This window comes from Pelophylax lessonae, assembly GCF_965119305.1.
Source record: "Pelophylax lessonae genome assembly, chromosome: 4".
Lineage (NCBI taxonomy): Eukaryota > Metazoa > Chordata > Amphibia > Anura > Ranidae > Pelophylax > Pelophylax lessonae.
In genome coordinates, this window is record NC_138771.1 from 482447730 (window position 1) to 482464773 (window position 17044).

Consider the following 17044-nt stretch of genomic DNA (forward strand, 5'->3'; position numbering starts at 1 on the left):
TTTTAAGCTACATTCACACTAGTGATAAAGGCTGGTGTGAATAGTAGCGGTAGGAATCAAGGATTTCAGCTGGGGCTCTCAGCGGCTAGGTGTGGCTGCCAGCCCCTGTCTACAATAACGATCAGTCGTCTGCAGCTATTCACTGTGTCCACACATGATCGCAGCGGGACACACTTTGTGTGTATCCCCTCCAGCAGCGCTGGCTGTGCAGAGGCCCACGAATAGCTGCAGCTTGCGGCAACCTGTTATAGTAAACAGAGCCGGCTACTGTTCGCACAGGCCCTAATCACTGGGGTGAATGTAACCTTAAAGCGGAGTTCCACCCTATTTTTCCACTTTGCAGTTTCTGGTACATTAAAACAACCTGGAAAAAGAATTGTATAGTTATTATTTATTTTGTTTCACTTACCTGATTTTTTCTGAAAATTAACTTACCTTCCTTCCCCTTCCTCCCTCTGCGGCCGTGGCCCACGACATCACTTCCTCCTTTGCATCGACTCTTGGGAGATGAGCATCATCAATCCCAAGAGTCAATGCGCCTGCACCAGTGTCCCTCGTTACTTCCGCGGCAGGCGCGTCATTCCCTGCTGAATGCATTAGAACAGCTTCTGGGCATGCGCAGAACCAGCTGCGGGATGACGCGCATGCCCCAGAAGTGACGAGCATGGCCTTCTGGGACTCCGACATCCAGGAAGAGGGACGCGATGAGGGATGCTCCGGCTTCAGCTGCCCACACTGCAGATGGCAGCGCTGGACAAGAAATTTACAAGGTAAGTATTTCATCCTGCAGGTAAGCTAGACAGGGGACAGTTCAGAGGCTATTGTTGCATAAATGCACTAGTCCTGACTGTCCTAGGGGTATTTTTATCTCAAAAACATTTTTTTCCCCGGGAACTCCGCTTTAAATAAACCTCAGAATGCATTTTATTACAGCTCTTCAATAAAATTAAAAAAATACCCCTTGTTTTTGTCAGAAACCCAGTGCTGCCTGTAAACTCTGTAGTGTCATCTTAGGCCGTGCTTTCAACCCTACCCAAGTTACCTCAGAGAACTAAAAACCCACCCACCTATATTATGAAGATCAGCAGAGAGGAAGCTATTCTGTAGTCCAAACATACTCCGTAGTGGAGTGACAACGCTGCTCCTTAGATTCAGTCGGGTGACAGGGGGAAGTGTTCTCATCCTATTCCAGGAAGTGTGTTACTGGTAGAATAAATAGGAATATATAAAAGAAAACCACAACCACATCTAAGCTGCAATATATGACATTTTTTATCTTGGGTTTTGATACATTTTAACCATTGTTTCAGCTCCATGACTCAGAGCCAGTGTGTCCTTCTTAAAGTGGTTGTGAACCTCAGACATAAAATCTGAACAAAGCAAATACTTCTGTAGTGTTTACTTGCCTCTCTCCAAAGCACTAAGTGTAATTTCTCTCTGCTGTCTAGTTTCTTTGCTATCTGCATGAGTCGCTTCTGACAAATTTTCCTGACACCAAATGAAAAATGATGACAGGGGAGAATCAATCTGTGACTGACAGCCTCAGCTCTGTGTGCTGTGTGAAGGGGGCGGGGCTGTCCACTCCCGCCAATCCACACTGAGAGATCTTGTACAGTGTGTAATTGCAGCTCTCTGCCCCCTTCTTTGTAAGTCTGTGAAAAATCCTTTTCTTCTCTGAGTTTTACAAGGGTGTACAGGACAAATAGCTGCAAAAATGCAGGTACAACTTGTAGGAAAAATGCAGGTACAACTTGTGTACCACCTGGGGCCAGTCACTTCTCTTGGTACGTAGCCTTGCAGGAATATCAGATGGCTGCCTTGCCCACTATTTCTATGATAAGCTCTCCAGTCTTGTTGAATAAAACAGAAACAAAAATAGTCCTGAAATCTTTCCCAGGGCTGCTAGACAAGGTGCTGGGTTCACATATGCCTCGTTTCCACTGAGCGGAACGGTTCGGGTCGGTACAGTTTGAAAGGGTTAGAATGGTCCGGCCTATTCAGGTGAGCGTTTCCACTGCAAGTCGGACCACCAGAGGCCATGCAGGGCTCACACCAAACGTGCTGTTTGTTTTGACGTGAGCATTGACGTTTTCCTGTCCACCAATCAGTGGAATGTATCGTGTGACGCCAGTAGCTCCGCCCTAACCGTACCATTTCCTATGGCCCTACATCTGAAGGAGGACCAGGAATGGTGCGGTTTGGTTCGGTTGTATGGGCCACTTTCATAATGGAAACACTCAAAATAGCGTACCGTACCGAACTGACCCGAACCGATCCGCTCAGTGAAAACGAGGCAATAATGTCAGAGGGGTCATTTGCAGATTCTTTCTAGAGTATGTAGTCAGTAAAATCACTCCTACAGCAAACCCAGAATGCCCATATATAAAATATGGTCACTAGGCAGGTGTTCGGTTGAAAATCTAAACATTGGTGAATTTGGGGAGTTCAAGCCCCGTACACACACACAGATCGTCGTCATACAAACGTCGGCGGACGAAAGATCTGCCGATTGTACGCGTGTTAGTATGGTGCCTCCGACAGCTGTCTGCACACAATCCGCGGACAAGAGTCTTTCTTGCAAACATGAAAATTTTTGTCTGCAGACACCAGAACGGACGATTGTTCGCCTGTCAGTACAGAAATCAGCCGACAGACCGCAGATTTGCAAGACTGGGCATGCTCAGAAAATAAAAAACACAGGGAAAGTTAACCATTACATGACATCACTTCTGCAGTCAGCTGAAGTCTGCGGACAAAATTCTTGTGCTGTCCTTGTGCTGTCTTTGCACTTTTCAACAGACACCGACATCCCGGGGAGAAAAGACGAACATTTGTATGACGACGATCTGTGTGTGTGTACGGGGCTTTCAGTCAGTGACCACACACCCGGCGGACTCCGTTTTGCTCACCGGGGATCGATCAGCCGATCCCCGCTGAGCAGGCGGATGACAGTTTTGTCTCCGCTTACTTTGCAGATAGGGAGCTGTCAGATTCCCGCTCTCCTCTATTAGAGATCGGATGAAAATGGACCGCCTGTCCTTATTCATCCGATCCGATCCTCCAGACGGATGGAAAATAGGGTTACCATCCGTCTGGATTTCACGGACCACATCGGATCGGATAGCAGCGGGTGTCAGCGGACATGTCACCGCTGACATCCGCTGTTCCATAGAGGTACATGGAGCATCCGATCAGGTCCGCCTGAGAAACAGACAGATGGACCTGATTGGAAAGCCCTTGTGAAAGGGGCCTTAGTGGAAAGAGTTAGTCAGAGGGCATCATTTTAGAACGTGTTATTTCTGCCTTTTGGAAAAATCATTGCTATATGTTATCCTTAGCTGGGACTGATGGTGTTACCATGGAAACCCATCTTCAACAGACGTGAATGGAAAAGTTATGGAAAGATTCTATTAACAGAATGTTATCACCGCCCCCTCCTCCTCACCACCCGCACCGCTACTACGGCACCATGGAACAGATGGCGCCAGTAGGAGGGGGATGGTGATATTTCACGTCAGTGAAGAGATGGACTACTGAACCCAGATATTTTACCGGATATGTTAGGCATTTCTGACTGGTGGAACAGCGGGGGAATTTCCTATTGGTAGAATAGTGGGGAGGGGACATAACCAACTGGAACAAATGGAACTCTAGTCTAGATTGGGGGAGTAAACCATGGCTCGTTGGCTGCAGTCAATGAGGTAGATTAGAAGGTTCTAAGGCTGTGTCAGCAAGTTATATTGGTAGGTCCGTGTCTTTGGTTGGTAAAGTACATGGCTGTGGTCAGTGGGGTAGAATAGGGGGATCTATGACTGTAGTCGGCGAGGTACATTGGGAGGGGTGTATCTCTGGCTGTGGTCACCAAAGTACATTTGGGGGGGAGGGGTCCCTGATTGTGGTCAGCAGGGTAGATCAGGGAGGTCTCTGGCAGAGGTGGTAGAATAGACTCAGGGGTTTCTGGCTGTGGTCAGTGGAGTATCTGTCTCTGGGTAGCAGGGTACATTGGGTGAACTTTGGCTGTGGTTGGTTCAATACATTGGAGGGGGGGGGGGGTTCTACCTTTGATTGGCAGGGTGTTTTGGGTTCCCTGGCTGTGGACAGCACGATATATGGGGGGTCATAAGCCATGGTTGGTGGGGAGTCTCTCTAGCTGTAGGTAGTGGGGTACACTAGGGGATCTCTGGCTGTGGTCAACAGGTTACATGGGGGGGGGGGGAGTCTGTGGTTGGTGGGGTACATTGGTAGGGTTTTTTTGCTTGTGGTTGGCATTGGGGAGTTCCTGGTTGTGGTCAGTAGGGTACATTTTGGGTCTCTGGTTATGGCCGACTCAGTAGACTGTGGGTGGAAGGGATCTGGCTGTGGTCATGGGGCCTTTGGCAGTGATTAGCAGGGTACATTAGTTGGGGGGTCTCTATCTGTGATCAATGGGGAACATTGAGAGACCTCTGGCTGTGGTCAGTGGAGTACATCTGATTGTGGTAAGTAGGGTAGATTAGGAGGGTATCTGGCAGAGGCTGGTGGGGGTAGATTGGGGGGTCTTTGGCTGTGGTTAGTTGGGTCTTTGGCAGTGATCAGCAGGGTACCTCAGTTGGAGGTCTCTAGCTGTGATTGGTGGATCAGTGGGGTACATAGAGAGGCCTCTGGCTGTGGTCAGTGGAGTAAATCTGATTGTGGTCTGCAGGGGAGATTATATGGGTATCTGGCAGAGGTTGGTGGGGGTAGATTGGGGGTTAATTGGCTGTGTTTATTTGGGTCTTTGGCAGTGATCCTCAGGGTAACTTGGTTGGAGGTCTTTAGCTGTGTTTGGTGGATCAGTGGGGTACATTGGGAGACCTCTAGCTGTGGTCAGTGGGGTACATCTGATTATGGTAAGCAGGGTATATTGGGGGGGTATCAGGCAGAGGTTGGTGGGGGTAGATTGGGGGCGGGGGGTCTTTGGCAGTGATCAGCAGGGTACATTGGTTGGAGGTCTCTAGCTATGATTGGTGGAGTACATTGGGAGGTCTATGGCTGTGGTCAGTGGGGTAAATCTGATTGTGGTCAGCAGGGTAGATAAGGGGGGGGGGGGGGTTATCTGGCAGTGGTCTTTGGCTCTGGTTGGAATCTCTGGATGTGACCAGCAAGGTACACTGGAGGTATCCGTATCTTTGGTTGCCAGTGTACATTGGTATAGGGTTGAAGGCTGTGGTCAGCAGGACACATTGGGTGGTCTGAAGCCATGGTTGGCTGTGTACATTATGGGGTCTCTAGCTATAGTTAGCAGGCTATATTGGGGGGGCTCTAGCTGTGGTCAGTCGGGTACACTGGGGGGGCATCTGACTGTGGTCATTGGGGTAAATAAAGGAGGTCTCTGGCTGTGGTCAGATGACCTGATTATAGGGATACATTGGGGTGGGCCTCTGACTGTGGTCATTTGGGTAAATAAAGGAGGTCTCAGGCTGTGGTCGGATGAGCCGATTACGGGGGTCCCTTGTCCTCTGGCTGTGGTCGGATGAGCCGATTATAGGGGTACATTGGAGAGGTCACTGCTCAGCACCATCCTCCATAGGCTACAGAATAATTCTTACACAGCCGCGTGGTAGAAAGCCCCGCCTTCACTAAGAGCAGATGCACTGCGGTTACCACAGGCAACAAAACATCTTTCGCCTCATACAAAACCCCGCCTTCGGCTCTTCCACACCCCGACACTACGCCACAGCTGCGCGCTCCTTGATTGGACAGAGCTTCTCAACATATTCGCCCTCATCTAACATGGCAGTCGCGTTTCCGCTTCGTCACTTCCGGTTCCCGTCCACCTGGTAGCGAGACGGTGTTGCAGCTGTATTCGGCGCAGAGATGGCAATGCGGCAAACTCCGCTGACCTGTTCCGGTCACACCCGGCCTGTGGTGGACCTGGCTTTCTCCGGGGTCACCCCGTACGGGTTCTTCCTCATCAGCGCCTGCAAGGGTGAGACCGCTGGCCAATACCGCCTCACAATACGGCTCCCTCCAACCAGTACACCCCACTGTTATACTGTCCCCCCAATCAGTCATACTACTACTACTCCAACCTCTCAGCCAATAGCCCTTCTCCACCATACTGCTGACTACTAACACCCCCCAATCCACGGCTTTGTTTCCCACACACCTTTCTTACACCCAGTGCCCCTCCTCCTTCTCATGAGAAACATACAGGGCTAGTCTGCCATTGCTGATTCACCTGGCTGTAATGCTGACCCTCTGGCTTCAGTACTTTCCTATCCTTGTACTAGGACAGGAACACATAGTCTGTTATAAAGTCCTTATATAGAGGCTTGTCCTGGGTCAGGGTCTCATTACATCAAAGCCAGAAGATCAATAAGACAGTCAGGCTACAAGCCTATTTATGGGAGGTCAGCAACTCACCTGATACTTTTCCCAGCATCCCCGCTAATTTCTTTGTTCTTTTTGCAGATGGGAAGCCCATGCTACGTCAGGGTGACACTGGAGATTGGATTGGAACATTTCTGGGCCACAAGGGGGCAGTCTGGGGGGCCACGCTTAACAAAAATGCTACAAAAGCTGCCACGGCCGCTGCAGATTTCACAGCGTAAGTATAGCGAAATGGAGATACTCATTGGATGCCCAGGGGAGGGGGCTCCACCTCTTTTACTGTACTGAGGTGACCCTGCTGTGCCTTGGGGAGTGAAGGTGTCATTGCTTCCTTTAGTATTTGTGACAGTAGTGGAGATGCCATTCAGATTTCATCTGAGCGTCTCTTATTCTCCCCAGATTGACTGTGCTAAGTGGTAGAGCAGTGTTCCTCAACTCTGGTCATCAGGGCACACTAACGGGCCAGATTTTAAGTATTACCTTGGGGAGATGCAGACTAGAATACTGCAATCACTGAGCAGCAAATTATATCACCTGTGATGTATTTTCAATTTTGTTGCAAACCTGGCCTGTTAGTGGGCCCTGAGGACCGGAGTTGAGAAACACTGTGGTAGATAATATATATAGGTACTTTTCCAGTATGGCTTTTAGAGACCGCAAGTTAGGGCTCCATTCACACTTGTGCGACTTGTCATGCAACTTGGGCATCAAAGTTGCATGACAAGTTGTTCCCCATGTTTTCCAATGAGAAGCATTCATATATGCGTGACTTAAAGTTGCAGCAACTTCAAAGTAGTCCATGCACTACTTTTTGGTCTGACTTTCATGCAACTTGAGAGCCATAAACTTGCATGGAAGTCGTATCTGTATGTTATACAGCCCATTGTCACTGGTCAAAGCCAGAGTCGTTTCCAAGTTGCACTCCAAAGTTGGGGAAACTTTGGAGTCGTAAAAGTGTGAATGGAGCGAAGTCAAAAATTCCAAGTCTTCATTATCTTCCTTCTTATCTTTGATTGTAAGCTGGACCCTCTGATTCCTCCTGTATTGAATTGTATAACTGTACTGTCTGCCCTCATGTTGTAAATGCACAAACGGTTGGTGCGATTAAAAAAAAAAAAAAAAAAAAAAATCCTTAATACTACAAATACCCATGATCAATCTTGGTGTGCAGTTCCACTGACTCTCCTGTCCTCTCTTCTAGGAAAGTCTGGGATGCAGTCACAGGGGACGAGTTGTTCACTTTGGCTCACAAGCACATTGTAAAGAGTGTTGACTTTACCCAGGTAAATGCATGTCCTGTCTATAAAAGGTTCACTTAAGTGGTAAGTTAAGTGGTAAATTCTGGCTTATTAGTGTTGTGTTCAGGACACTTTTTTTTAGGGAATGCATGAATATAGAACATGTTTGGGGGGAGGGGGGGGGGTGCTCGCCAGAGCTTACGATCTAATTCCTTCTATTTTAGGACAGCAATCATCTTCTGACAGGAGGACAAGACAAGCTCTTGCGCATTTATGACCTCAACAAGCCGGAAGCTGGTAGGTGTGATGTGGGTGGTGGCGGTGTATGCCTTTCTCTGTATTGTTTTGTGAAAGGGTAGGTGGTGGATGGCAGCTCTGATGGTCAGGTCTCCATGGTGGTGTCCTTCCCGATGTCTGTCTCCCTGTGCATAGATTGTCTGTCTGTCTGTCTGTCTGTCTGTCTGTCTGTCTGTCTGTCTGTCTGTACAATCACTATGTTGGGTCAGAGGGAATAGTCATGCTAAAACTGACACTTCTACTTCTTTTCGTAGATCCAGAACAAATTGGGGGTCACACATCGGCTATTAAGAAGGCTTTGTGGTATAATGATGACAGGCAGATCATCTCTGCATCTGATGATAAAACTGTGAGGTAAGATGTGATCTGTTGCAGTAGTCATTGGAGGCATTACTTCACTAAAGGCAAACGCGACAGTTATGGGAGAGAAGAACCCCTGCACGCTGTTGGGGGGTGTGTGTGTGTGTGTGGGGGGGGGGGGGCGCGCTGAGCACCATGTCAGACACTAAATTTGGATGTAATATGGTTTTATAAGGTGGCATTAGCCTTAAAGCTCTAGTATATTCTGCAGTCTTGCACAGAGATAGTGATCTCCACAGACCGGACTGCAAATTCACAATGTGCATATTAACCACTTAAAGACCAGCCGCCGCAGATATACTGTGGCCGGCTGGCTCTACTGCGCAAACTGACGTATGGGTACGTCCGCTCGCGGGAGTGGGTCTTGGGTGGTGCAATTGCGTGACAGCTCTCTAGCTCCGCAGCTAAGCAACGGGTTCGGCGTCCGCGATGGCTGTCGGGAACCCAGTGATCACTGCAGAGACTGACAGAAGGCGGTGTGCCATTGTAAACACGGCACACCGCTCATCTGTCACTGATTGAAACAGGGCTCCTGTGTTCCGAGACCTGTTTTCCATCTACTAAGTCTTTCCCCCACACATTAGAATCACCCCCTAGGTACACATTTAACCTGTTGATCGCCCATGGTGTTAACTCCTTCCCTGCCAGTGTAATTACAGTAACAGTGCATATTTTTAGCACTGATTACTTTAGTAATGTCACCGGTCCCCCCCAAGTGTCCAATGTTAGGGGTCCGATCTGTCCGCCACAATGTCGCAGTCCTGCTAAAAATCGCACGATAACATTTGCGCAAACCAATCAAAATACTTATTTTGATTTTTTTTTTTTTTTTTTTTTTATGGGCAAAATACAAATTGGCCAAAAATTATGAAAAAATTAGATTTGGAATCTTTCGAATGGCAAAAAATGGCCTGGTCATAAAGGAGGCAAATCCTTCCAGTCCAGAAGTGGTTAATATGGGTTGGTCTATGGCCTTCATTGTGTTTTGGCTTTTTAAGTCGTCAGTCTAGAATAGATGCTCTCCATCTTTTTGATGCTGTCATTTTAACATTTATGCCCTTATTGCAGGTTGTGGGACCGAGCCAGCATGACGGAGGTAAAAACGCTGAACTTTAATTTATCGGTCAGCAGTATGGAGTACATACCAGAGGGGGAAACGCTGCTCATCACATATGGCAGAACTATAGCGCTGTACAATACATCCAGGTGTGTAAAGAGCTGTGACTAAGGACATTTGTGGATAATCTGTTTTGTGTCATTGCCCCCTGATGAGGAAAGGCACACTGCAGAATTACCCCTTTCTTGTAGTAGTAGTAACTGGTGAGGTGTGACAGTTAATTTGAAGCGTTAGGTTAAGAATTTGGAGATTGGATCTTGGGGTAAGACTAAAGGCCCGTACACACACGCAGATCGTCGTCATACAAACGTCGGCGGACGAAAGATCTGCCGATTGTATGCGTGTTAGTATGGTGCCTCCGACAGATGTCTGCACACAATCTGCGGACAAGAGTCTTTCTTGCAAACATGAAAATTTTTGTCTGCAGACACCAGAACGGACGATTGTTCGCCTGTCAGTACAGAAATCAGCCGACAGACCGCAGATTTGCAAGACTGGGCATGCTCAGAAAATAAAAAACACAGGGAAAGTTAACCATTACATGACATCACTTCTGCAGTCAGCTGAAGTCTGCGGACAAAGTTCTTGTGCTGTCCTTGTGCTGTCTTTGCACTTTTCAACAGACACCGACATCCCGGGGAGAAAAGACGAACATTTGTATGACGACGATCTGCGTGTGTGCATGGGGCTTTAGTGTTAAGGTTCGAAAGAGATAAGAGACTCAGGTGTAGCAGCCCCTAAAACTGCTGCAATTTTATTTTTTATTAAAAGGGCACAGGGATAGTGTTTTTTTTTTTTTTTTTTTTTTTTTTTTTTTTCCCAGAACCATCCAGGTAGTTTTTTTTTTTTTTTTTTTAAGGGCACGGGTCTCTGTGGCCCACATCAGCTTTAGTGCTGGTACTGCTGATTGGTACCCAGCTCTTAGTCCAGGAGCTAAAATGATCTTGCTCCAAAGGAGCGCCTGTAGCACTTTGTCATTGGGCAGAACCATATTCGCTCTGTCCAGGGTCTTCTGCAGCAGATCTGTGCCATAGCAATCTACTGCTTGCTGATAGCAACATGTGATGTCTTTTTAACCTCATTGGCGGTGATCTCGAGCGTGACTCGGGGTTTATTTTTACTGTCAGGAGCGGTAATCCCGAGTCACGCTCGGGGTAGCATTGCAGAGTGCCAGCGGAGCCCCCTTAAGTGCCAGAGTAGTCCACTTACCTTGTCCCGGCGATCCAGCGATGTGCTTCGCTCTGATCGCCCGCTGACCGGCGTCTGACTTCCTGGTTCCGTTCCCTGCGAGCAGAGGCGGCGCACTGGAGCGGAACTGGGCGGGAAATTCAAAAGTGTAAAAATAAATAAAAGAGGTGATGCATTGTAATCTGAGAGGATTACACTGTATTACCTCAGATCTGATATTACAGTACAGTGCCCCTTGCCTGCCATTATACTGTCATTTGTGCCCAAAAAAAAAATATAACATGGCGTCAAAGCGCCACTTTACTAAAGCGCTTTTGGACCATTTGAATGACACCGACACGGAGGTGCTCGCAGAACTGAGCGATAGCGAGTCGTGGGGTGATTTGTCTTCTGACACTGATCTGGCAAGTGACAACGGCGAAGATCCTGCACCTGACCTCAGCGATGTGCTCTATTGACTGCGATGCGGACCAGGTAGCGCCCCCCAGGATTCCCGTTCACTGGATCACCTGGGATGAAGGTAGATGTCGAGCGTGACTACCCTCTGGCATACCTGCAATTTATTCCACACTGAGGAGGTAATTAAAAAAATTGTCACGGAAACTAATCGCTACCAAGAGCAGCAATCCGCTACGCTGCATGCCAGATTTTCCAGGAGCAGAAAGTGGGAACCGGTGACGAAAGAGGACATCTGGCAGTTTCTGGGACTCATCATTCTTCAGGGGTTGGTGGGGATACCGTTCCAGAAATGGTACTGGACCACCAACAAGTTACTGGCCACTCCTTTTTTTGGCACCGTGATGTCTGAATACTGCTTTTCCCTGATTATGAAGTATTTCCACTTCACAAACAATGACGAGTTTGAGGCCACGCATCCTGCGCCCAAACTCAAAAAAATCTGGGACGTATGGCAAATTATTGTGGTCAATTTCCAGCGGACCTACGTGCCAGAAAGGGACGTCAGCTTGGATGAAAATTTGATGGCCTACAAGGGATGCCTAAGCTGGATACAGTACATTGCATCCAAAAGAGCGCGGTTTGGCATAAAATCCTATATGCTCTGCGAGTCACCCACTGGGTACATCTGGAATTCGGTAATTTACACCGGTAAAGGCACGAAGTTCAACCCCAGGTACAGCGGCTATGGGATGGCCACATCTGTCATTACACTTCTGGAGCCATTGCTGAACCAGGGATATTGTGTGACCACGGATGCTTTCTACACGTCCCCGGAACTATATAAGGTCTTGCTACAAAACAAAACTGACGCATATGGTACCGTTAGGCCTAACCGACGAGACATGCCATCTGTTTGCCAAAAAAAAATAAAAATAAATAAAAACTGGAGAAATGGTTGCCTGGCAGAAGGGTAAGATGATGGCAATGCGATGGCGAGACAAGGACGTGTGTCTCATGAATACTGTGCACAATACCTCCACTGCCATGGTCCACACAAAATGTGGGAAAGATGTGCTGAAGCCGCAAGTCGTGATGGACTATAACAAAACCATGGGAGGTGTCGACAGAGCCGAGAGAGTTTGTCTGGAAGGTGGCTAAGCAGATTTTTGTCAACCAACAGAAGCCGTCAGTAGTTGTAAATAGACCTGGACGTCGCGCTGTTGACGTCAAATCAGAAAGCCTGACCGGTCGTCACTTTGCGGACTATATCCCGCCAACCGCAAAAAAGGCAGCACCTGCCAGGATGTGCATAGTTTGCTGCTGAAAGAGAGATGGCAATGGAAAGAAAGTCAGAAAAGAAACCAGGTTCCATTGTGACGTCGGACTTTGTGCAGTTCCATGTTTCAAAATTGATCACACTCAGGATAGGATGTTTATTGAATTTTCTTTGTTTGACAAATTTCATTATTTATTACATTATTGAATAATTTATTTATTACATTATTGAATAAAATTTATATTTTAGATTAGAATTCATGATTTTGTGTTTCAAACTTTATCACTTTTAGGATGTCTACTAGAGTCTCTTGTTTGGTCCGGTTTAAGTCAGTAATTACGAAGAATCAAATTTCCATGCAAAAAATTGTACCGCTTTTGGTACAAAATTCCAAACCTAATCATACAGCCAGGGAGGTTAATTGAGGGTCTTTGATTATATTTTGGGAGAAATTATTTGAGGCTGCAAAAATCGTGTAATGCTGCATTGAGAAAAATTTAAAGCAAAATGCATTTTTTTTTTTTTTTTTACATTTTAGTTTCAATTGAGAAAGGGAACAAATATGAATCCCAATTTTGCTACTAAATAAAATGTTATCGCCATTAAAAAAAAAAAAAAAAAAAAAAAGTTTGGGTAGACTGCAAAGGGTATAATCTACAACAGTGGTCCTTGGGGCCCAATAACAGGCCAGGTTTGCAAGATAACTGAAATACATCCCAGGTGATATAATTTGCTGCTCAGTGATTGCAGTGCTCCAGTCTGCATCTCCCTAAGGGAATACTTAAAATCTGGCCTGTTAGTGGGCCCTGAGGACCGGAGTTGAGGACCACTGATGTATACAGGACTGAGATAAAAAAAAAAAATGAACCACACTGAAGTCCCTGAGCATTTTAAGCCTTGGATAGTTGTGATGTGGATAATATAAAATGAAATTCATGTTTTTAATTTGGGTGCTTTCCAAAAAAGTGCTTGTTAAACTTTGCCTGCCAGCAGACATGGGACAGCACTCTGGAAATGTTAACTTTTAAATCTTTTTTTCCTTTTTAGTCTTGAGCTGATCAAGTCGTTTGAAGCTCCAGCCCCCATCAATTCTGCATCGCTCCATCCAGAGAAAGAATGTATTGTGGCTGGAGGAGATGACTTCAAGCTGTACAAGTATGACTACAGCAGTGGAGAGGAGCTGGGTATGCACCATTGATCTGATCACAGCATGCGCTCTGAGGCTCAAACTGTCCTGTTAGTAAATCTTCTAGTGCACCATGCAGCAGTGAATACCTACCCATAACAGGGGTGCAAAACTCATGACAGCCAGAGAACTAGCATTTTCAGTGAGTAATGTTCATTTTATAAAATTGCAACCTCCTCAGAATTGGAGTTGGTGAAGTTTGACAAGCTGCTTTGTCATCTCAGGGTGATAATAGTAATAGTAAGCGTGTGCGCTGCAATTTCTAGAGCTTCTTCACTTTGTCCGATGTGTATTTGAACTGTTGGGGTTCCTGCAGGGCTGTGGGTAGGTTCCTGCTCGGTTATATTGGGCCTCCTGGAAAGTAGTCCATTTCCTGCTCAGTGATATTGGGTTTTGTAGAAGGGGTTGGTCTATGCTGCACTTTTCTAAGATGGTTTTTATTTTTTTTTTTATATATTTAACTGTTAGGGTTTCCATAAGGTAGCTGGCAATTTTCTGCTTGGTGGTATTGGGGTTTTTGGAAGGGATTTGCCATTTTCCTGCTCAATGAAATTGTTCTTTGCAGAATCCTACAAAGGTCATTTTGGTCCAGTCCATTGTGTGCGCTTCAGCCCAGATGGGGAACTGTACGCCAGCGGTTCAGAAGACGGTACTTTACGCCTCTGGCAGACAGCAGTGGGGAAAACGTATGGATTGTGGAAATGCGTTTTGCCAGGTAAAGTTAAAAAATCTTGCTGGACATCTTAAAGTGGATCTTCACATTTCACCTATATAACCAATACCCCAGCTGCCTAGCTTGCCCAGATTAAAGCAGCATTAAACCCAAAAACAAACCGTTTTTAGACTGACATTGGTGCTTGCAACAATCCGTCTTTATTAATAAATCCTGAAGGTGGGGGGCTGGTTAAAGAGAGCGCATTAATGCAGCCACCACTTCTAATGATTGGTATACTGCAAAATAATACTGTTTTTGTTTTGTTTGTTTTTTTTCTCTTCTAGTTTCTTGTATAGGCAGGTTCTATTCATAATTGCGCTTATTAACCACCATCTGCTTACGGTATAGTCAAATGTTGGCGAGCGGGATTCCCTCTTGTTCTGGGATGACGTTGCCCCAGTCTCACTGCTTGCGTGCCCACAGCACTCCTGATCTCAGTAAAACAATGACACTGCTCATTACCCATGTGATTTGGCAGTGTCCAATCACAGCTGATCACATGTAAACACAGAAGTGCTGGTAATCGGCTCTCCTCGCCTCACACGATCAGCGGCATCTCCTCACGGGATACCTGCAGGGTACTGATTATCAGTGCCGCCTCATAAGCGCACTTCAGTAACAGAGAAAAACTAATTATTTTACAAAATTTTCTGACAAACTATTAAAAAAAAAAAACAGTAATTAAATGCCACCAGAAAGCTTTTTGTGTGTGTGTGGGGGGGGGGGGGGGGGGAATAAGAATTTAATTTGGGTACAGCGTTGCGTGACCGTGCAATTGTCATTTTAAAGTGTGACGGCTGAAGATTGGCCTGGGCAAGAAGGGGGTAAAAGTGCCCAGTATTGAAGTGGTTAAATGTATTTACATTATGATTTTTAACCCTTTATTAGAACTTTGTGCACATCTACTTTACAAAGTAAATCCACCAGCTCAGTACAGACAGGGTTAATCCTGGTAAACCTAACTACGTGCGACTTTGGACACACAGTCACATGACAAGTCACAGCTCATTGATTTCAATGGCACCCATTCCCATCTAAAAGTTGCAGTGACTTTGAAAAGGTGCCTGCACTACTTTGATGCGACTTTGAGCCAGAGAGTGTAAAGTCAGATCAAAGTTGCACTCTAAATCGTGCGACTTTGGCGTCGCACTGGTGGAAACGTAGCCTAAAAAAAAAGTTTTTACTATGTGGATGGGAACCTGGAACGGTGGAGTGTGTTGTGTTTTTTTTTTTTGTGTGTGTGTATGGGGATTGTTGCGTGTGATCCTTCCAGGTTGTCATTTCTGTTGCCTTTTGTCTTCGCAGAGGAGCTGGTCTCTGAAGACTCCATCTACAACACGTCTGCTGAAATTAAAGCCTGAAGTGCCAAGTCCTCGAATGGCATTGTGAGATGTGCAGATATCGAGACTCCGGAAATGGCAGACGCTTGTGGAAGTGCGCACTCCTCCCAGCAGCAGCATTGGAGGGAGCAGATTGGCAGAGGACACACGAGTAATTCCAGCCATGTGGTAGACTGTTCGGAGATGGAAAACAATTTATTTTCTTGGAGTTTCCTCTGACTCCGGCCTGGTTCTGACCACTTTGTGACATTCATTAATATTGTAGTTCCACTTCTGTGAATAAAGTGTATGGGGAATGATTGTACAACTGCGTCCCTGTTCTGGGTAGGAGGGTGGTACTCCTATAATCACCTGATTGTGGGTGGAGCTTGGTCTCCCCCAGATGTGTTCTGTGTAATCTGAACTGAACTGGGAGCTGCCCTTTCTGTGGCTTTTGGAAATGAAACCTGGTCTTGTGCATATCCTATATGAGTACTTGTATCTAGGTAGCTATGGCTCTAATTTCTTTACTTCTACAGGAGTTCTCATAATGAAATGTAGCCAACAATAAATTCTAACTGTATTGCTATCACAAAGGATGAACCACATCCCTTGTGATATCAGGGGAAGTGACTGGTACTCTACAGTGTATTAGACCCCTTGTCTCTTCTCTGCACCCCCCCCCCCCCCCCCCAAAAAAAAAAAAAAAAACATATGCTAAAACTGAGATCAGTTTGATCAGATGCTTGCCTAGCCGGTAACAGTAAACAACCAACCAAAGCTATCAGTGATGAAATACTTGTTGCTTCTGTATTCATTCATCAGAGGAGGTTAAGGAAAAGATGTTCCTCCTATGTTGGCAGCTGGCTTGATAGTTTGCAGCAGTCCCAGGATTATGGCTGCAGCAGTGATCGTAGTATAATTGCTTTCACCCAAGGCTGCTATGTAAATGGCCTGAGGGCTGCAAGTGGTTAATGTAGGTGCAGTAGTTTGGTTGTGGAGTTTTAATATCCTTTAGTCATTTCAATGTGAAGATTTAGACTACATTCACATAGCAGTTTCATCTGCGAATAGCTTGCTGTATTCAGTGCCTCTACATGCAGCAACACTGTGATATGACTGCATACAAAATGGCTGATTAGCTGCATCCATGGTCAGTCAGAGTCTCCCATACACATGTAAGTGTTCAGATGAATGGTTACATGCAAACAGTAGTGGTACTGGCCATTGATTTGTATAGAATACATTTCTGACAGCTGCAGCTGTTCGCACAGTGTGAGCAAGCAGCGTTTTACAACCACCGGCACTAATTTGATTTTTGCCAGTAGCTGCCCCAGACATGGAAATTTAATTTTTATTTTTTTGTCTGCGAAATGTGCCCCTGAAAGGTGTGGTGTGTGTGTGTTTTTTTTTTTTTTACGCAGCTATGTTTAGATTTCCATTATAGAGCAAGGGTCAGAGGCATTAAAAAAAAAAAAAAAAAATTTTTATAAAACCGCGCTTGCTAAATGAAATGGATAACAGTGATAGGAGTGCTAAAAATTGTGTATCGGTATTCAGTGCCAGTTCAAATTTTTGCGATGACAGAGATCGCATGT

The 17044-nt window shown here is 46.1% G+C and overlaps 1 protein-coding gene across 1 annotated transcript; it reads left to right on the forward strand.

Moving 5' to 3' along the window:
* The first annotated feature begins 5743 nt into the window (after positions 1–5743).
* Positions 5744–15774, forward strand: STRAP (serine/threonine kinase receptor associated protein). Its single transcript, XM_082256530.1, has 9 exons — positions 5744–5947; positions 6433–6568; positions 7553–7634; positions 7814–7886; positions 8141–8240; positions 9315–9452; positions 13274–13410; positions 13978–14127; positions 15433–15774. The coding sequence occupies exons 1-9, from the start codon at positions 5836–5838 to the stop codon at positions 15486–15488; spliced, it is 984 nt and encodes a 327-aa protein (XP_082112656.1). The 5' UTR covers positions 5744–5835; the 3' UTR covers positions 15489–15774.
* The last annotated feature ends 1270 nt before the right edge of the window (positions 15775–17044 follow it).